The 21283-nt window shown below is 40.0% G+C and overlaps 1 protein-coding gene across 1 annotated transcript in view; it reads right to left on the bottom strand.

Annotated features, from left to right (window-relative positions):
- Positions 1 to 21283, bottom strand: part of Slc9a9 (solute carrier family 9 member A9) — a 528927-nt gene that overhangs the window by 103577 nt on the left and 404067 nt on the right. The window contains exon 13 of the mRNA XM_027410941.2: positions 1480 to 1531. Within this exon, the coding sequence (XP_027266742.1) occupies positions 1480 to 1531 (52 nt within the window). The remainder of the gene's footprint in view (positions 1 to 1479; positions 1532 to 21283) is intronic.

Raw genomic sequence — 21283 nt, 5'->3', positions numbered from 1 at the left:
CTTTACCGAGGTGACCAGTGTTCACTTTCTATGTAGCTCAAACCTATTTCTGAAACAACTAAAAAATACCTTTCATTATGGTAATATCTCCAGGTAAGAGTCATTGCTGAATTAACAATGTTGAACTTTATTTTAGAGGGTTGTATGAATAAGCTAAAATCTGTAGGAACTTTTAAAAGGAGTTAGGCTAGTAGGGAATTTTTTACCAATAATTATATGTGATTATAAAATTTTAGGCCATTAGAGGAAGACAAAGAATTTTCTTTGATGAATTTTCTTATTCTGTCTTCTAAAGTAAAAGGTACATGAAAAGGACAGAATTTAGATAAAGGTTTTGCTTGAAGGTCAGAGAATAGATGATTTGACCTATGGTAGATGAAAATGCTTTTGAAAACTCAGCCACAGTCAGGCCTTCCTCACTACTCATTCCAGCCCAGGTGATGGCTTTGATTCTGTACCTAAGGTCATCAAGCTGGCCCTAATCCCCATACTCCAGGCAGCCATGCTGTGCTCTATCCCACACTGAGGTTGTTTCTGGGGCAATGGTCTGTGAAAAGGGTACCATATGGCCCTGAAACACACATGAAAACCAAGTTCAAAGTATACAAGAGTCATGTTCATCATGAACGTCATTCTTCAGCCTTCTCTGAAGAATAGGGACTCTTCTTTCTTTTGATGTCTGCCCAGGGATGGCAGCCAGCTGTGTTACATTGATGGTAAGAGAGGGGACCCATGAAATCAAAGCAGGAATTGTCCTCAAATCCAAACACGATCAAAAGACAGTTTAGCAAGCAAAGCCCTATATTTACCACATTATCCTGATCATGTCTGCAGACTACTAATTCCCACACATTTGTTCTTTTGTTCCAAGGTGAGTGATCAAGTTAGGAATGACTAAGGCAATGTCACCAATAACAGATCCTACCTTGATGGCAGATTCAAAACTAGGGCTTGGAGAATAATTTTCCTCTACTCAAGGGATCAGCACATTGTTCTGAGTAATCTTCTCAAAGGCTTTTTGGTTCTTTGTAGAGAATGGCTGTTCAGTTAGGTCAGGAACGGATCACTTAAATTGTTTCTCTGTCTCTTGCCTGTTTCACTATTTCTGAACACCCAGTTATGATGAATGAGAAGCCACTCGGGAGAAACAGGTTCATTTGTTGTGTGCTGAGTAAGGTGAGGGAGTTGATTGAGATCTGAGGAGATAGCTGCTGGGCAGGATGGGAAGCATGGGGTGACTCAGTCTTACAGCCATGCCTGGATCCTAGTCTGTGTTTTCGGGATTCCCCACATCGTAAGAGGCTGTAGTGAGCTGGTTCTGAGCATTCATATGTTAAAAATAACCAACCATCCCGAAGTCCTATGCACTATTGCAGAGGTAGCGCTCCTTTTAGAAATAGCTACCCTGGCTATGTGCTCTGCAAGCAAGGACCAGTCCATGGACCAGATCATGTTTTGTACACTGATTTAATAATTTACCTGCTGTGAGGAGGGCTCTTCTCTTAGACTTTCATCCACGTCCACACCGACTCTGTTAAAAAACAAAAAGAACAGATAACCATTAAGTGCCCTCCCTGCTCCTGAGATGAGGTCTGGTGCATCAGTCAAATCGTCAGCTGACCTAAACATGACATCAGTGTGAGCAAAGGTTTGTCAGAAAACCACCCATCCTCCTCAGAAACACAGTCCACCATGGACTGATCTTGATGAGACTGCACAGCTGGGCTCAGCACAGCTGGAGGAAGTGAGTGTCAGCAACAGTTCCTTGCTAAAGACTCTCAGTGAGGAGTAAGGCCCTGAGAATTTGGGATAGGAGGCAATACTGCAAAGACCTCAGCAGCCTAAAAAACAGGGCCCACAGGATTTACTGAGAAAACTCTCCTAGAATCATGGGTCCCTTGCCTGGAGCGGAGTTCCCTAATGCAGAGACAATCAAGCTTTGTCTAGCTAGATTGATGTGGGCTGTCCACAGTGAGGGTCAGGATTGTGGGGCCTGAAACTTACACAGTTTGGGGGAGTGTTCTTTAAGGAAATAATATAGAACACGACTATGGAATGTTCTAAAGAGACTCTTTAGAAAAGGAAAAAATCACAACACTTTTGTAAAGCTAATAAATGCAACTAATATCACATAATAATAATAACAGCAAGAATAAAAACCTCACAGTTTTAATTAGCTGCATACCTCTAAAATCACCTTTCCTTCTGTGAAATTTGCTCGCAAACTCTGATGTTTCCTTGATCTGATACTGATCTCATATTAGTGAGGATGGAAAGAAAAGGGAGTCTTCCCCAGCTATACTGAAACTCTTGATAGCCAAGAAGTACTAAGGCTTGCTTCCTTTCCCAGACTGGCTTGCTCCATGCAGCAGTGTTATGCTAATCTGCCAAATACAAGATTCCTGATAAATTTCACTTCAAGCAATTTCCATAAACAATGTGCAGTGTACAGCTACGCATGCCTCCTTTACTGAATACATTTTGGAATTTCCATTTTGACAAGCATCAACAAGAACTGAGTTTTCATTTTCCAGATTGCGCCTGACTCTGTGTATCTCATGTCTTGTGTGCTGCTCCCCCCAACCTAGTACCCACAGGCCTTGGCTGCCAGATGCCAAGGCTATGTCTGCATTTAATGCAGTCTTTATGCTGAGTTTCTGTACACTTTTCCTACTCCAGGAAGATCACCAGTGACTTGAACACACAGAAGTCACTGTGGCAAGTATAAATATATCCCACTCACTGCAAATGAAATCCATGCCTACCTCAGGGGCTCTTGGGTTGGATCCCACAAATGCCCACAGCCTTCTGATCAGAGAAGAATGAGGGCAAGCGGGGAGCAGCAGGAGACGGGAACAGCCGTTCAGTCTGTGTTTAAAACATTCTCCTCTCCCAACTCTTAGAGAAACACAGACCCTGGGAACACAGGGCTGAGGTTCTTCCCAGGGTCCCGGAAGAGCCAGAACAAGTGAGGGGCTCTGATGATTGCATTTCCTCTCCCATAGAGTGAGCCCCTTGGGTAGGGGGGTGGGCTGGGAGTGTGGGAGGAAGAGCTTAAGTCTCTGCTCCAGCACAGCCCCTCTGAAGGCTGCCTTTAGGAGGTTTTCAGAGTCTTTGCTTCAGCTTCTACCTCCCTCAAACATCTCTTTAGTCACCCTCCAGGCATCAGTGACAGCAGAGGTAGAAGTCCTCCTCAGAACCGCGAGCTGGCGAAAGGACAACAGCCACAGTGAAGATGAGGGCTGTTTAAAATACCCAGTTCCTGCACATCAGAAACCCCTGGGCACAGACTGCCCTTCTGCTCGAGCAACCCAAAGGAAGTGCTCTTTATTGTCTCAATCTCTGGCATTCAGGCTGGTGGATAGGGCTCCATGCGGACTAACATTAGATTCTTCCCGGTAGAGTAGGGAAAAGTATTTCAATGATTTCATTTAAGGAGAACCAGCACACACAGGTGGGGGTAAGAGGAAGGGTGGGAAAGGAAAGAGAGAGAAAGGGAGGGGAAAGAGAGGACAGAAGGAAGCCAGCGAAGGAGGGGTAAGAGAGTAGAAGGTAATTAAGGTGAGATTCCCCTCCCCCCAAGTCCAGTGTAGGCAGTGACCATGGGCCTGACCACAGAAACCCCAAGGGTGGAGGTCCTGGCTGCCTTTTCCCTGGGACTGGGATGCCCTCGCACTGGATTGGTGGAGCCGAGGCTTCCTTCTCATAGAGGGAATTCCTTTGAGGCTCCATTTCAATAGCATTGGTCCTCCTGTCCCAGGGCTGCAGGGCACCCGGGTGGGCTGCGGACTGGACTGAGATTCACCGATTCTGGGGACTTTTTTTTTCTAGTGCTTTGTTTGAAACACTGGAGAGAATAGGAATAAAATTTCCTAGGAAACCCAGCTACTACAGAGGTAGTACTGAGGTTTCTCACCAAAATTTATTAAGCATTTATCCCCAGCAGCACTCAAAGCAGACACTTCTAATCCCAATTATTCAGGCAGCCACATGGACTGAGGAAGGATGGCGGGCGATTAAGAGCTTTGGCTTCCTGTGCGCCAAGCACCTCAGAGACCAGATCAGGAACAAGACACTGCCCTCCCCACCTCAGCCCATTTCCGGCAGGAGGAGATCTGTTTCCGGCCAGGCTGCTGCTGGTCTTGGCCTAAAAGGCAATGGACATTTCAAGTGGCATGAAGAAAGACAGAAGGCAGACCTTCAAGGCAGCCCTTCAAAGTCATTTTTCCTGGGGCAGCCTGGGTGAACACTAAGGGAGCAAACAGAAATGTGTTTAATTTGGAAGTTTTAATGAAAATAAAATTCAGAAAAAAAATATGGTAGTTAAGTGCCATGAAGGGACAGCATAAGAAACACCATTCACTTGAGACTTTGGAAATTCTTGGATTAAAAAAATCTTGCTAAAATATATTGCTTTCTTAAACACAGGGTCTTAGGGTGTTCTTGTCTTAACTAGGGGGCTTGGTCCCATAAAACCTAATGCTTTCCCTATTATAATAATTTCTGAGAGGTGTGTGAACCTCTTTATGATCATATTAAATGTTCCCTGAATACTATTATTTTTTTTTAAACCTGCCAATTAGACTTCCTTGATTTCCTGGCTGCAACAATAATATGTTAACATGTTTTCTCTGTATCATGTCCCCTACCATGGCACCACTTTTTATTTAGTGAGACGAATAGCTTGATGATTAAATTGGACACATTTTTATTTTTAGGTTTATTATATACTAACAAATCTTAAACACTGTAGAAAGGTGTACAGAAAAACTCAGTTATTCTTACCTCAGTTCATATACCCTCAGCTGAATCCCCATATTTCCTCTAAGAGTGGTTTTCTGTGTTTTTCTTGATTGTTATATGTAATAGTGGATATTGATGTTCATGGCACGCTCACACAGCATCCCTGGGGCTATGCAAACGTCCTGGCTATGTCTGTATCACTCACTCTGCTATTCAAGGAAGCAAACCAGAATGTGAAAGAGACATATTTTCGGGGTAACCTTGCATCCACTAACTTTTATGCATTAAAGATCACTTATACCCTATGGGTTTGGGAGAGATTGTAGAAACAAGACATGATGTCACCCTGGCTTGTGATGCCACATGTGTACACAGCAGCTCCCCAAGTGACATCAAGGGTTTATGGAATGAAGTCCAACCTACTCAGGTGATACTACAGACTCCTTGACACCCCTCCAGCAGTGACAGTCGGGTTTCCCTTCTGCCAATCTGACCATGTGTCTCTTGTTTCCTCACCCAGTTTCTCCCGTTGTCTCCGACCTCTGTGCCCTACTTCATCTAGGCCTTTCTCAAGACCCGACTTCCGTCTTCCAGTCTCCAGGATTGTTGTTTGGGTCACACTGGCTGCCACTGGGCCTCCTTGATGTCCTGCCTGAGCTTTCAAACATTATCCATTTCCTGCCATCTCTGTGGCTCCCCCGGCCACAAGTCCTTCATGGGTCTCAGCTCCCCTCTCCTAAAAGTTTCACCCTCTTTGGGAAGAACTCCTCTAGCTGCAGTTCCTGTGTACACTCAAGATCACCTTGCTTTCTATATAATGACCCTGGGTTCACCTGTGTGGCAACACTGAGGTGGCACTGCAGGGCAAGCTAGGGTCCTATATAGTTTGCCAGCTCTCATTGGAGCCCAGTGACTCCAGGGCCACTCTTCAGTTGTTGAGATATCAATGAAACTCAGCTGTCAAGAGGGGTGGTCTAAAGTCAGGGCCAGGAAGCATGGCTCTGCCTCTCAACTCATATGCCTGCCCCATGCACTGTGTCTCTATTCAGGGTTCCCACTAGTACAAAGGGTGCAATACTACACTATGACTTCATTGAGTGATTGCAACGTGTGTTTCCTCAGACCACAGTGCATAGAAAGCTCTTAAATATTATCAGATACTGTTGAGATTAGTTTTTTTTATTATCATCAGTGTCTTCTGTCAGCAGCACCAGAGTTCAGACTTGCCATGCCTACTGCTTACCAGTGTCTCTAGACAAACCCTTAGGTTCTGCATTGAGGCATCTTAGAATTTTAGCAACAGCCACATCGAGCCACTTGACAGTGCACAGTGGGACTCCAGGGTCTCAATTCTCCCCACATTTCTCAGTGTGTGTGTGTGTGTGTGTGTGTGTGTGTGTGTGTGTGTGTGTGTGTGTGTGTGTGTGTAATTTATTGATAGAGTAGAGGAAAAGGAGGATAGCTAAAGAGCAAAGGGAAGGGAGAGGGAAGAACTGATTGGGAAGAAAACAAAGGAAGGTGAAATGGAAACACTAAAAAGGAAAAGACAAGACTATATTATAAAGAAAGGGTGTGGGAGGCAGGTAAAGAGCCAGGGCATAGGTAGCCTTCGAAAAAGGAGGCCAGGAGTGGATGTGTGCACATCATAGAAGGCCAATGCTTATCTAAAAGTAGAGAGGCAAAGAGCCGGTAACGGATTAAAAGGCAACTAAAAAGTATGGTTAAAATTTTATATGACATTCTGCATTCTTGATGTACCTTTTAATTTTAAGCAAGTGGAGTGCTGCCTCTGTGGTATTCAAATGGAAATGAAAATGAGCTTTGCACATATTCCCAGCTGTGCCCTCGAACATCTCACTCTGGGTTCCTCATTTACAGTGAGCATCCAGCTCCATTTTCAGAGCAAAATGCATCTCTTGTGGACCATAATGCAGCCTCCATTCTTTGGTGGATTTTATTAGACATAATAAAAATCTCTGGATGCTCCCATACCCAACCATAGCCAAATGAATGCTTCAAAGTTGGGTTTTTCTTAGCAGGAAAGCAATGGCTGTAACTAACAAAAGGTTCACTTTTCCCATTAAAACCAACAAATTCCTTGCTGATTCTTATCACTTAGCAGCTCTGGAAAGGCAGTGAAATATCACTAGGCCTTAGTTTCATTATTTGAATTCCAGTGGTCCCAGGAACTCTTTTGATTCTTTTGAGCCTCCTGCTGATGGGCTGCAGAGTGAAGGAGGAGAAACCATTTCCTCTAAGAACGGGCATTGGATGGCACAGTGTAAAAAAAGGACATTTTCAGTAAGAGAAGAGTGACTGGATCTTGAGCACATAAATACAGCTTGACAGGGGAGCAGTGTGATAATGCTTGGGGACTCTTGTATGGGGACTATGGTCTGGCAGGTTTCCTCACTGCTCCCCTCATCCCTTGATTAAATATTATTGGAGTTTAAGTTGGATCAAAATTAATCCAATTTAATAACTAAAATAGTGTAACTTTATTTTGGGAAACAAGAAAGTAAGCCAAAGTTAAGAGGGAGAAGCCATTGTAATCTTTTTCCCTTTTTAATTTCATTATGACACTATAGTAAAGAGTTTGGGCCTTGGATTTCAAATCTGACCTCTGTCATTTATTGAATTTGCAGCTTTGAAAGTTTTATTTATTAGTATGGTGTATATGTGTGTGTGCATCACAACCTGCATGTAGAGGTCAGAGGACAACTTTGTGGAGCTGTTCTCTCTTTCCAACTTAACATGGGTTTTCAGAATCAAACTCAGGCCAGCAGGCTTGTGTGGCAAGTGCCTTCATGCATAAAGCCACTTCCCTGGTTCCTCAAACGTTTGTATAACTTCTTCAAACCTTAATTTTCTCTACTGTAAATGGCAATAAGCACAGGTCCATTTTACAGGTCATTACAAGTATTTTAGATTGCATTCTGCTGCTGTGATAAACACCATGGCCAAAAGCAGCTAGGGGAGGAAAGGGTTTATTTGACTTATACTTCCAGGTGACAGTCCATCCTTGAGGAAAGACAAGGTAGGAACTCAGAGCAGCAACCTGGAGCAGAAACCATGGAGGAAGTCTGCTTCCTGGCTTGTTCTCTTCAGTTCACTCTCAGTCTACTTTCTTATACAACCCAGGATCACCTGACTAGGGTTGGCACTGCCCATAATGGGCCCTTCCCACATAATCAAGACAATTCCTAAAACACAAGGTTGTAGGCCAGTTTGATCTAGGTATTTCTTCAATTGGGGCTCTATTTTTCCATTTGACTCTTGGTTGTGCCAAGTTGACAATAAAAACTAAGTAGTTCAACAAGGAAGAAAAAAAGATATATATATATATATATATATATATATATATATATATATATCAAAACAAAACACTGGTCGCCACCCAAGAAACAGTCACAGAAAATTAGTTATGTCATTCTTATTAGGGAGTAATTGATGAACTTTAAATTAAGCCATAAATACAACTTAGGGTAAAGCCAAGGGTGGATTTTCTATAGATGACAGATGTTAAGATGCAAAAGACAATAAGAGAATTTCTGCTATCTGTGGTCCAAGATCTACTGGAGGAGAGATGCTGCAGAGACAAAGAAAACAGTGTGGGGTGAGGATTATCACACATGGGCAGTGGGAATACAGCAGTAAAGACCCTGACAGAGGGGGGCTGTGGGAGAACTAAGGATACTTAGAGGAGCTGGGTACTGAAAAGTGAGAATGAGGTTTATGGCAAAAGAAGAGGAAGTTGAGGGGGGGGTGCTCTTCAGGCAACATGAGCAACGCACAGCAGTATAAAGAAGGTTGGAATGTGGTGAACAGCTAGACTGCAGGCAGGGCTGCTTTCATGACACTACCAAGTGTCTGGAGGCTGGATTCTAAGGACTCTCGAGTGCTATGGGTAGGAAGGTATATTAGAAAGATCATTGGTGGTATGTGTTGTGCTAGCAAGACTCCTGGAAATGCAGGTCATTTACTGAACAGCATCAGTGGTTTAGCCAAGAATTCGTCAGGATATAATTTAGGACGCAGGTGAAGAGGAGGTACATTTCAGAGATGTGGCTATGCATGGTGGGATGCTGAAGGGGCACATGACAGACTTGTGTGGCGATGTCTCTGAACTTCTACTGAGGACATCTGAGAGGGTTGCTTCCCTCCTATATTAAAGAGGGGGAAACATAGGTGATACTGTCCCCAAGGTGACATCAAATCGTAAAGGTGAAACTGAAGCTCGGGGGTCATAGGTCAGAACATTTCTGCTGTAGTAGAACATGTCAGATCTCCAGATTATCAACCCAGGAGAAATGAACTCTCCACCTTCAAGTTTATGCTCCTTGCTTGTCTGAAATATAGGTTCTAACCAACAAGTGAAGTGCAAGGAATAAGGGTAGCCCTTGGTTTCTTCAGACACAAGCACAAGGCTGTGGACTAGAAGTTCTCATTGTGTGTCATGTTTAGTATTTGAAGACAGTTTGGACATCTAACATGAGGACTGTAGAGAGGCTGTCAGGACAGAAGCTCAGAAGTTGGTTGTTAGGTCATCTTGGAGAGAGGTGAACATTTTCTGGGAAGACATGCAATGGTTGTGAAACATTTTGGTCTGGAATACACAGGTCAGGGCCATGTTACAGTTTCCTAATGTCAGTGCGGGCTTGAATTCAAGAAAAGACACAGTTCCCATCCACTGTGAAGCAAAGATGATGGATCATAACAGCAATGTTGCTGTAGTGAGTCCATTGGTCAGTCACGGGGTAGATGGCTTGTTACTTCTACTCAAAGATTCCTTTCAGAGCACGAGTGTGGGCTCAGTAGTGGCTAGGACTCTGAATATGGCAATGAGGAAGTATGTAAATTAAGTTGAAGATTCAAGGGAGGTTCCACAGTGTGACATGAAGTATGTACAATGACTGTGGTCCTTGCATCCACACTGTATAAGCCTGAGGATGCTTCTTAGAGCAGAATTGCCACCGTGGCATGGACCTATCTATTGGGCCCCTCTATTCTAGGTTCCACTTCCCAAACCGTGGGGCTTGTCCTGTTATCAAACTGAACATAGCTGGATCAAAAAATTATTTTGGCATTCATGCCTTGCTGTCCTGAGCTGCCTCCAGGAATCTGTTTTTTCCGGAGATTATGGGGCCCGGGATGGATTCCATAAAACACTGTCAAGCTGAGCAGACTGAGGGGGTCTGCTCTGTTAGAGTCTGCTGATAGAGTTTACTGGAGATCCTCCATGACCATTATCAAGGGGTGTGCATCATTCCTACCATAATCCTTAAGACCACCTTGTCTTAGCGCTTATTTGTGTGACTCCAGACAATAAGCTGTTACTCAGTTTTTTTCTCATGATAGGCATATGAATGACAACTGTCCCTGGTGGCTTTGTGGATTTGGCTTATGTGAGGCCCAGCAAAGGCCTGCCAAGAAAGTGCCTGGAAGCCAGAGTGGTGCTTGTTCCTATTGTTGATGGCACTGTTTTTCTACCTAATCTTTCTGCTCTGAAATCTCTGGCCTAAAAGTTGTGCTTCACCCATCTCATCTAGTCCTAAGGCAGATTTTCTTTGTGACGTCTGATTCCACTGGAGGCTTATTGGCAATAGAGTTTGCGGGTATGATGACTGAGAAAAGTAGGTATGTTTTGCCTGTACAGCTGCACCATGTGGCAAGGGTTTAAACCCATCTGCCAACCTTGGAATACCGTTGAGAGATGTATGAGCTGCTAAAAATATTATGGTCTTTGAAAAGTAAACTTCAATAAACAAGTGCATGTCACAGACATAAATACATCCTGTGCTTCATGTTTAGCAAAACTTCCTTTAAGATCAGAGTGTTTAGTTCTGCCAAGAGGTAAGTTCATTTCAAATGGCAGCTAAGATCAGTTCAAAACTGGATTAAGAATGATTATGCAGACTAATTTATTTTGACCTAAGCCACAGTGCATTGACACCCTTTGGTGGGAAGACAGATGTAGTGGCTTAGCGAGGCAGCTGGCCTTTCTTTCCTAAGGCTTCTCTGTGGGTGCCCTGCCTGAGCAATTAGGGATTTATCAGAGCCAAATGCACATCCCCAGAAAAACCATCCTTTCAAGTGGATTAGCTTGTTTAAATTCTAGTGTGTTACCAGGTGGGGTGTCTTCCCAAAGTCAGGCTGAACATGTTATATGGGAAAAGACATTTTATTACTGAATATAAAATAGTCACAGGAGTATGCTTTATGTGTTGGCATGAAATAGAAAGTGGTTGGAAATAAATCCTAGACTATTGGGCATTTGTGGCAAAGTGGAAACCCTGATACCTGAAAACCATGTGACTACCTCCTAGTCCGGCATATAGAAATAGATGACAATTCAAAAGGACATTTTTTTTTCCTCACACAAAGCCACTCCTGGCTATAGGGAAAGGCAGAGAAATCTGAGGCCTGCTCTTGGCTCTCTAGCAATACCATGCTTGGTGCACAATGTGAGCTGGCCAGAGATCTGAGAGCATCTTTGTGGTGCTGATTTGGGTGTTTCCCAGATGCCATGGAAGCCTGGGAGGAAACTAGAATGACTACATGCTCTTGCAGTGAAAGGACTGTATCTTATGAAAATCACCTGCAGAAATCAGGAGTGGACTTTGACAAAGGAGTCACATGGGCGAAACAAGTATTTAGAGACTATTAAATGTTCTCTAAGCATAATCTAAGAAAAGTTAGTTCAATTGAAGCCAATGACAATCAGGAGATATTTTTGTTCAGTGATGCCCTAGGAAGAATCCTTAGAGGTAAGCAGTGATGCTTTCAAGCTTAATGGATGCTTAAGTGAAACAAACTCATGAAAGGCAAAACCATCCCACACAGAAGTAAAATTCTAGTGCTTTGTTTGGGACCTCATCCCAAATCCACTTTCCCATTTGTGGGGTAGGTTTTGAGAAAAGTGGTATCTCCAACAAATCATGACCTTCCTTAACACAGCATGAGATTTTCTGTGTCTCTTTGGAAATTAGGCTTAAAAGGCAAGGACTTGGCAGAGGTAATTCTTGAGCTTGTGTTCACACAAGGTAAAATTCATTTTAGAAGAATTGAAAACAAAAATCTCAAGGTCACCACAGTTATTGGTAGATGCTCCTACAAAGCACTGGAGTAAGAGAGGCAAAGGATAAAAAAAATGAAGCCAGAGACACAAAACTGTGATAGTACTAGCTAACAAGAAAAGTCTCAACTAGGCAATATTCATGTGTTATATGAAGTATATGAACCTGGTGAAGAAAATCTGAAGTTATTGTAACACCATATATTTTAGTAATTAAAACCACAAAAAGAAGGGTTTATAAGCAATTGCTTTAAGTTCGTCATGGCAACACACTAGCAACTGGGCTCTATGGTAATTTTGTGCCAGTATGTCTATAGTTACTGGCCATCCATCACCAGCATCACGCAGATGCTACAATATTATGAACCATGTGGACCTAAAACAAAAAACAGCCAAAGAAGATTGTTTCACCAACACTAATAAATCACTGAAATTGAAATTAAAATGGCTTTGGGATGAATAATAGCTGCTAAAACCAGTATTTAAGCCCATAATTAGAAGTAGATTGTGATCTATAATCTCAGCAAGTAAAAACTTATTTTCCTTTGAGTTGGTTAACACTTTATAAAATCACATGGTGTTATTAATAAGTAATACTCAGATTTACTATATACTCACACACATATCATACACACACATATTCTTTAAACGAAAAAGTTTTTTCTCTAACCTCAGAAGAGTTAAGTCATAAACAGTTTTAATATATAACCTTACTTTTGCTAAGAGTGAATAAATCTCATAATTTTAAAACAGAAACTGACAGGAAGAGATAATGGATAAGTTAGGAAGCTGTTACTGCCATGACTCATCAAACGAGAAGAAAACAATTTTTATTTCTTGCGGAGAAGGATGGAAGTAAATCACTAGAAAACAAAGTAAATCGACAGAAACATAATATTTTCCTCTGGTTTAAACCAATTTCTGTTAAGCATGGTGTTGTGTGCATGCTCACTGGCTTCACTTTGCTGAAAGTGAAATTAAATGTTCAAGCTCAAAGCGTTGAGGAATGCATGCTCAGTGCTAGAATAACATTGAAAAAATGCATATTTGATATTAGAATCAATGGTTTAAAATCAGGAAAGTGAATCAAGAACTGATGAGCATGCTATGAGGAAGTTGTGTTAGAATAGACAAGAAAGGAGATGATGAAAGAGAGGAGGAGGGTGCTGTGAAACAGGTTTTCACATTATCACCATGACCACAGAACATGCACAGCATGGGAACTATATCAGCATCAATTTGGCAGGAAATGAAATAATGAGAGTTAAGTGGATGCTCATGGCTAATGCATCATTCAGGCTTTCTCAGCTGATCACTCTAGAAGATCATGATGACAGCTTAAACAATTGGTGGTGCATGTGAACTGATGTTTTCACTGACATACTATGTATATCTTGAAGGTAAATACCTATGTGTTGGGAGCTATGCAGCCAATTCTTGGATCAGCATATAACTACCTGTGCAACGGGCTTCCTCAGGGCAAGGCACTTATGGAAATGGACTCTCACTTGGTGATTCTTTGAGCAGTTTTTTTAGTTTTACCTTGTCAGTCACACATACAACAGCTGTAGTTTTCCCTGGAAATTCTTTTCAAATATTTCCCCCTGAGATTCAGCAGGGGGCTAATGCTTCTGAAATCTTTTATCTGGAATTACTGTCTACAACTCCCAATCCTGGGAACTTTTCTCGCTCAATAGAGATAGTTAGGTACATATGAGAAAAACAAAATTTGGAACATTAACCATGTCCCACAGTTCTGGAAAGGAGAGTAAGGCATGCATACACAGACTAGAGAAAAGGCCTCAGGAATACACATAGTGCCAAATGTTGAGAGTAAGTTCCCTGGACACCAAGCATAGACTCAATGGTAGGATCTGGTATGCTCCAAGAGGAAAAAAAATACAATACAAATTGTAGGATGGGTAGACCCATCTTTATCATACATAGGAGCTTATATTGGTGGAAGAAGAATTATGGTTTGGTGGATATGGAAAGAGTGCCTCATTAAAGTTTGCATTTTACAGAGAGATTGAGACATGGGACCCTCTTGCAGAAAAAGGAACTATATAAAAGCGTATCTTGCAGTCATGAAAGAATTGTCTGGGTTTGAATAGGGTTGTCCTTCCTTGTGCCCATGACTATTATTTTTTAACTTTGTAACTGCAAGTAGTTGCCAGCTGACATAAGCACTGCAAGAGCAGGATGTGTCTGGCTTGATATGCAAAAATGCTGAGCTCTATGTCTTGAATGAGGTTGTGTAGGGGGTGGGAAGATGTATTTGGGGAAATATAAAGGGGAACAATGGGGACTTTCATAATGATCATGATGTATTGCTTAAATTGTGATGTATCTCTTAAAGTCAAAAATAGAAGCCAATAATAAAGCTGTTCATGTAGCCCTGGTAAGAAAACACTCTGTATAAGTATAAATAAACATGGCCTGAGCTATTTGGGGCTACTTGAGTGCAATCCACTTGATGGTCAGAATCTTTCCTTGTGCCAATCCCCCTTCCCTGCCTCAGGACCTGAACTCAAGCTAAGGCTGGACACTGGCACCTAGGAGAGTCCAGATCATTTCTTCCTTCTTCTGTGTACCCATTCATAGAATATTGGTGGGAAGAGATTAAGACCACTATTGTTTTGCTAACTATTTTTGGAAACATGAAAAATTTGTTAGTGTATCTTTAAAGTAATTCTGCTGGTTTTCACTAAACCTAAGATAACATCAATCACAAGGCATGCTATTACTTTATGTGCTTCCAAGAAAACAATTACTGCTGGTTATATTTGGTGCACCATTAATTGTATGATAAATGTTAACTTGAGAAAGGTTAAGGTGTGAAAATATAAGTTCAGAATCAGTGACATACACTTACAAAATATTCAAAATCCAGGGTTTATCAGCAATGCTTGCTTGTAAATATACTATCCCTGTTTATATCATGTATGGCCAGTATACTATAAAGGTTATTGAGGGGCAAAGTCAAAAGAGATACTTTATCAAACTATTCATTTTATGCTATGGGTTAAGGTAATTCATTTATTTCTTGATCCTATTGGATGTAATCCTCAAGTCATTTGGTAATAAAGACAGGCTCAGAATGAGGTAAGTGAGATACTTATGGGGTCATGCAGGTGCTGACTTCTCCCATCTTCCCCTTTGCACCCATTCTTGCACCTTAGGCTCTGGATCCTGACAAATGTGGATAGTGTTAATTGAGTTCTCTTACCCTCTGACTTAGATTGGTTTGGCCAATAGCAAGCACTGACTGTTAGGACCAATGAAAGGCAGAGGGAGTAAAGATTTGGTGTTTATGCAAGACCCCTTCTTTCTGGGTCGCCAGTGTTGTCACCGAACCTCAATTAAGTAGATCAAAAGAGAAAATAAAAATCAGGTATATATTAATGAAATGGAAATAAAAAGAACAACACAAAAATACCAATACAAAAATCAATGAGATAAAAGATTGGTTCTCTGAAAAGATAAACAAGAGTGGCAAACTTTTAGCCAAGTAGCAGAGAGAGAGAGAAAGAGAGAGAGAGAGAGAGAGAGAGAGAGAGAGAGAGAGAGAGAGGAGAAAAGAGTCAGATTAATAAAATTTGAAATGAAAGAGGAGGCACTGCAACAGTTATCTGTACAATTCACAGAATCATTCAAATATACATCGAAAACCTATATTGTAATACAATGAAAAAAATCTAGAACTGGATAAATTTCCACATATGACTCACCAAACCTAAACCTAGAGAATAGAAACAACTTTAAAGGAATACAGCAAGCAATCAAAGCAGTACTGGAACATCTGGCAACTAAAAAAACTGTTTACAACCAAATGGATTCACTGCTAAATTCTACCAGTCCTTCAAATAAACATTAAATCTACTGCTCCTCAAATTATTCCATAAATTAGAAATGGAAGGAATGCTATCAATCTCATTTTACAAAGCCATTAGTATTCTTTTTTGAATTTTTTTAATTTGAATTAGAAACAAGATTGTTTTACATGTCAATTCCAATTCCCTCTCCCTCCCGCCATTAGTATTCTGATACCAAACGAGATAAACAATTTTTAAAAATTGAAAATCATAAGCCAATCTTCATGATGAACACTATTACAAGAATCTTAAATAAAATATTTGAAAACTGATTTCAAGACTACCTTTAAGGGGGACTGGAGAGATGGCTTAACTGTTAAGAGCACTGATTGTTCTTCCAGAGGACCACATTCAATATTTAGTACCCACACGGTTGCTTACAACTGTCTGTAACTCTAGTCCCAGGGGATCTGCCATTATTTTCTGACCTCTGCCATATGAGGTGCACAGATATACACATGCAAAATGCCCATATACATAAAATAAAATTTAAATTAAAAAATACCACGTTCATTTCTCATTACTAAATCAGCTAACTTTCAGGGATACAAGAATGCTTCAACATATGCAGATCAATAAATATACCACATAAATATAAGGACAGAAATTACATGGTCACCTTAATAGTTGTAATAAAGTTGTTTTCTTTGGTGACATCCAACATCTCATCCATAAAGAAATGAGAAAGGGAGCCTGAGGAGTTTACTTATTGTTCTTACAGAAGGAGAGAACTTATTGCTCTTACAGAAGACCTGGATTGAGTTTCCAGAATCACATAGTGGCTCACAGCTGTCCATAACTCTAGTTCCAGGACATCTAACACTCTCTTCTGACCACCACTGTGATTGGTTTAATAGAGAGCTGAATGACCAATAGTTAGGCAGGAAGAGGTTAGGCAGGACTTCTGGGGACAGAGAAGAGAAGAAAGGCAGAGTTGCCACCCAGAAGCAGAGGAAGCAGGACATGCAGGAGGACAGGTAAAAGCCATGGCCATGTGGCAGCACATAGATTAATAGAAATGGCTTAATTTAAGTTGTAAGTACTGCTTAGAAGCAAGCCTAAGCTAGGGTCAAGCTTTCATAATTACTAAGAAGTCTCCATGTGGTTATTGGGGAGCTGAGAGGTGGGACAGAGAAAGGACCCATTACATACAGATAAAATCAATAATCTAAATTTCTTTTTAAAAGAAACTGAGAAGAATATACCTCATCGCAGTAAAGGCTATGTAATCCGATACAATAGCAACAATAAACTAAATGAAGCAAAGCAGAAAGTGTGTCCTCTACATTCAGAAATGAGATGAAGATGTTCATTTCCTTCACTCTTACTCAATATCGTCCCTGAAGTCTTAACTAGAGCAATGAGACAAGACAACGAAATAAAAGGGATAAAGGATGGGAAAAGTCAAGTTATCCCAATTTGAGTTCATATGATCCTATACACTAGAGACTCTACCAAAAACCTCTTTGAAATGAGTACCCCTTTCAGCAAAGTAACAAGACACAAAAGTCACTAGGGCTTTCCTGTCTAATAAAAACAAACATGCCAAGGAAAAATAATAAGGAAATAATTACACCCAAGATAAACAAAAAAAACCTTAGGAATGAATCTAACCAAGGGAGAAACAGGCTTCCACAGCAAAACTTTCAGAACACCAATGGAAGAAACTGAAGAGGGCCCCAGAGGGCTGAAGAGACATCTCAATGGGTGAAGGCACTTTCTGCGTAGGCTGACCACCCAAGCTTTATTCCCAGGACCAGAACTCACACAAAAGTGAAGAAGAAGAACCAACCCCACCAAATCATCCTCTGACCTCTGACCTCTGCACACACAAATGATAATAAATGTTTTCACACTAGACTGTAGAAAGACTTAACAAACTCATGAGTTGGCAGAAACAATATGAAGAAACTAGCTGTACTACCAAAAGCAATCTACAGATTCAACACAATCCCTATCAAAATCACAGGGACATTCTTCACAGAACAAGAAAAACAGTGTTAAATTGTATATGGAAGCACAAAGGACACTGCATAACCAAAGCAACCCTGAACAAAAGGAACAGTGTTGGAGTCCTCACAATGCCAGGGGTTCATGTTGTATTACAGAGCCACAGTAACAGAAACAGCATGGTACTGGCACAAAAACAGACACAGAAATCAGGAAAATAGAATAGAGGACTAAGAATCAAACCCACACAGCTACAACCACTTGAGTTTGAATAAAGATTTCAAAAACATACAGTGGAGAAAACACAGCCCGTTTTACAAATGGTGTTGGGGAAATTGGATAGCCACATGCAGATGAATAAAGCTGCATTCCCAAATTTTGCCCTGTACTAAAAACTGAAAAAAAAATTAAAATTCATCAGCGGCCTTAATGTAAGACTGGAAACTCTGAAATGGCTGAAGAAAATGTTTACATAGGCATAAGCAAGGACTTTCTGCACAGAAGTCCAGTAGTCCAGGAAGCAATCATAGCCACTGACAAGTGGGCTCACATGAAATTAAAAGCTTCCTGTATAGTGAAGGAGGTAAGTGAGTGAAGACACATTCTACAGAATGGAAATGCATCTTTGCTAGCATTTTTGCTAGTTACATAACCAACAGATGATTAACGTTTAGAATATAGAAAGAACACAAAAATTAAATATCAAAAAGGTCAAACAGCCAGTCAATAGATGAACCAATGAATGGGTAATTCTCTACAGATGTACATATTGTCAATAAACAAAGGAAAAGAAAGTTCAATATCCTTGGGCATCAGAAAAACACAAATTAACTACATAGAGATTCGCTCTCAGTCCAGTAAGAATGGTTGTGATTTAACAAACAAACAAATAACAAATATAAACAGGGCCAAGATGGCTTAGTAAGTATCTTAGTTTGTTCTCTGTTGCTGTGATAAAACACTAACCCAAAGCAAATTATGGTAGAAAGGGTTTATTTAGCTTACAGGTTACAATCCATCATTGAAGGGTACCAAGGCAGGAACTAAGGCAGGAGCTAAAGCACAGATCACAGAAGAACCTTGCTACTGGTTTGCTTCCAGACTCAAATTCTTTCATAGATAATCCAGGCTGACCAGGGATGGTACTTAGTCTGCAGTGGGCCAGGCCCTCATCCATAAATTATCAACTTAAAAAGTATCTGACAGACATGTCCATAGTCCAGTGAGATCAAGGCAATTTTTAACTGAGGTTTTCTCTCCCCAGTTGTGTAAAGTTGACTACCAAGATTAGCCACCAATGTTGGAAGGAAAGAATGGACTCCTGAAATTCTTCCTTTGATGCCTCACATGAGTACATGGGCAAATTCATGCATGTACTCCCTCTCACATCACACACACACACACACACACACACACACACACACACACACACACTAATAATTAACAAAAATAAATAGATTAAATAATAAAAACAAAAACGTGTGGAAGTGGGTAGGAATGTAATGTAGTCTAGCCATTTTGGAAAACACACTGGAAGTACCTCAAAAAAAAAAAAAAAAAAAAACCAACAACAACAGCAACAACAACAAAAAATAATCATCACATGACCTAGCTATTACCACTTTTTTGGTAAAAGGCCTCTAAATTGATATATACTAGATACTTATACATCCATAAAATTTTTACCACTATTCACAATAGGTAAGCTATAGAATCAGTCTTTGTGCCTACCAACATATAAAGACAATGTGATATAAATACACAATGAAGTGTTGTTTCATCAAAAAGAAGAATGAAATTTTGCTATTTCTTAGAAAACAGATGCAACTGGAGATTATATGAAGCAAAATAAGACAGATTCAGAAAGACAAACATTGCACATTTCTCTCATTTATGAAAGCTACATTTTCCATAGATTCATGGGCACGTATACCACACATATGAATTACATGAAAATTGAAGTGAAAAAGTCTAGGGAAAGGAACTGGACTAGAAGAAGGGGGCAGATGGGATGGCATGAGAAATGAATATAGTCAATTATATGACATATTTGAGTGAAAATGTCTTCATAAAGCCATCAATGTGTATAGTGAAATATGCCAATATATATATATATATATATATATATATATATTATATATATTATATATCTGAAATTTCCACATCCCTTAATATCACAACCTCTAGAGATGAAATCATTATGTTTTCACCAGTTAAATGCCTTCATTAGGAGAGGGTCTACTAAGGTCCTCATAGAGGATTTTTACAAGACTTGCTCTATTGATGTTCTTATAAGCTTAGTTTTATCTTGTTATAATTTCCTGAAGTCATGAATTGATATACTAGCTGTATATTTTAATCCTTCCTTCTTAGTGTCCATTGTAGTTAATTTTACTTCCATTTCCTTTGAGCAGTTCTATTTGTAATTACTAATATTCTATGACTTTTAAAATTTCTTCTTATTAATCTTGCAGAACAAGAAAGAATTTTACTTATTAAAACCCAATGCTGTTTTTGCCTTATAATTACCACATAGGTCTATTGAGCTCTTTTTGAAAGGTAAGATATACAATGAAATCTGAGTGAACTTAGTTTTCTTAAACCTTGAAAAACTTTTCATTATTCTGGGGATTATTACATTATTATCTATTATTTTCATTATTCTCTTAATAATTTTATGAAAAGACCAAAAACACAAAGGCAAGATACAATAGAGAAATGAGTCATCATTATTCTACCATTCTTTGGTTTTATTTTTATGTTGCCAATTTTATTTTATTACCTGTCAGAAGGTACAAAGGAGACAGGAAATACTCTCATTACAGTCTGTGTTTGGTTTCCTTTGAACACAATTGAAAATTCAGAATTTTTCATTCCTTGCTCATTATGGCAAAAAGAATACAATTTACAAAGTCATAGAGTTCAGGATTGTTAGATGAAAGTGAGAAGATGGATGCAGAGGTAGCAGGCATCTCCACTGTGAGGGTGGTGGTCAAACTGGTTGTGTAGGATTGATATCATTTTAGATCACTCTGCAGATAATGACCTCCTAGATGTATTTTCAATTGAGAATTCATGAGTGAAGAAGGTCATTCTAAAGCAAAACCAAAATATGGCCTTCTTGTCCAGTTAGTCATTCCTCAGGAATAATTTTATTAAATAATAAATACTATGAAGCAAGAATTTGGACCCTCCCATACTTAAAAAACACTACACCCTCTATTCTTTCATTTTTTAAAATGCTGTTTGAGTCCAAAACCCTTGATTTGATTTGTAAACAGATAAATGTTGAATCAGGTATGTACAATAAGATAATAAAGATTATGGGAAGAAAAATGACTAAGTAGACTCAGTAATTGTTGATCATACATCTAAAATTAAAAATGTTTTTCACTCTGGACCTATTTTTTTCACTTTAACGAAGTTTTGAGTTATCTAAAATTCCAGAAACTTTACTTAATTTTCTCATCTTGATGATACAAGTATGTAAAAGACAGTCAAAAGTAAGGAGCAGCTACAATGTCTTAATAACATATTTGAAATCTAGAATAAGTATTTGCAAAATTAAAGCATCCCAGCTTCATGCATGACACTGATAAGCAGTTGATAAATCTCTGGGATATTCCTCATTTCAGATTTC

The sequence above is a fragment of the Cricetulus griseus genome, chromosome 4 (genome assembly GCF_003668045.3).
Source record: "Cricetulus griseus strain 17A/GY chromosome 4, alternate assembly CriGri-PICRH-1.0, whole genome shotgun sequence".
In the NCBI taxonomy this organism is placed as follows: Eukaryota; Metazoa; Chordata; class Mammalia; order Rodentia; family Cricetidae; genus Cricetulus; species Cricetulus griseus.
Note: the sequence above shows the minus strand (reverse complement) of the source record. Positions and strands in the feature narration are given on the sequence as shown.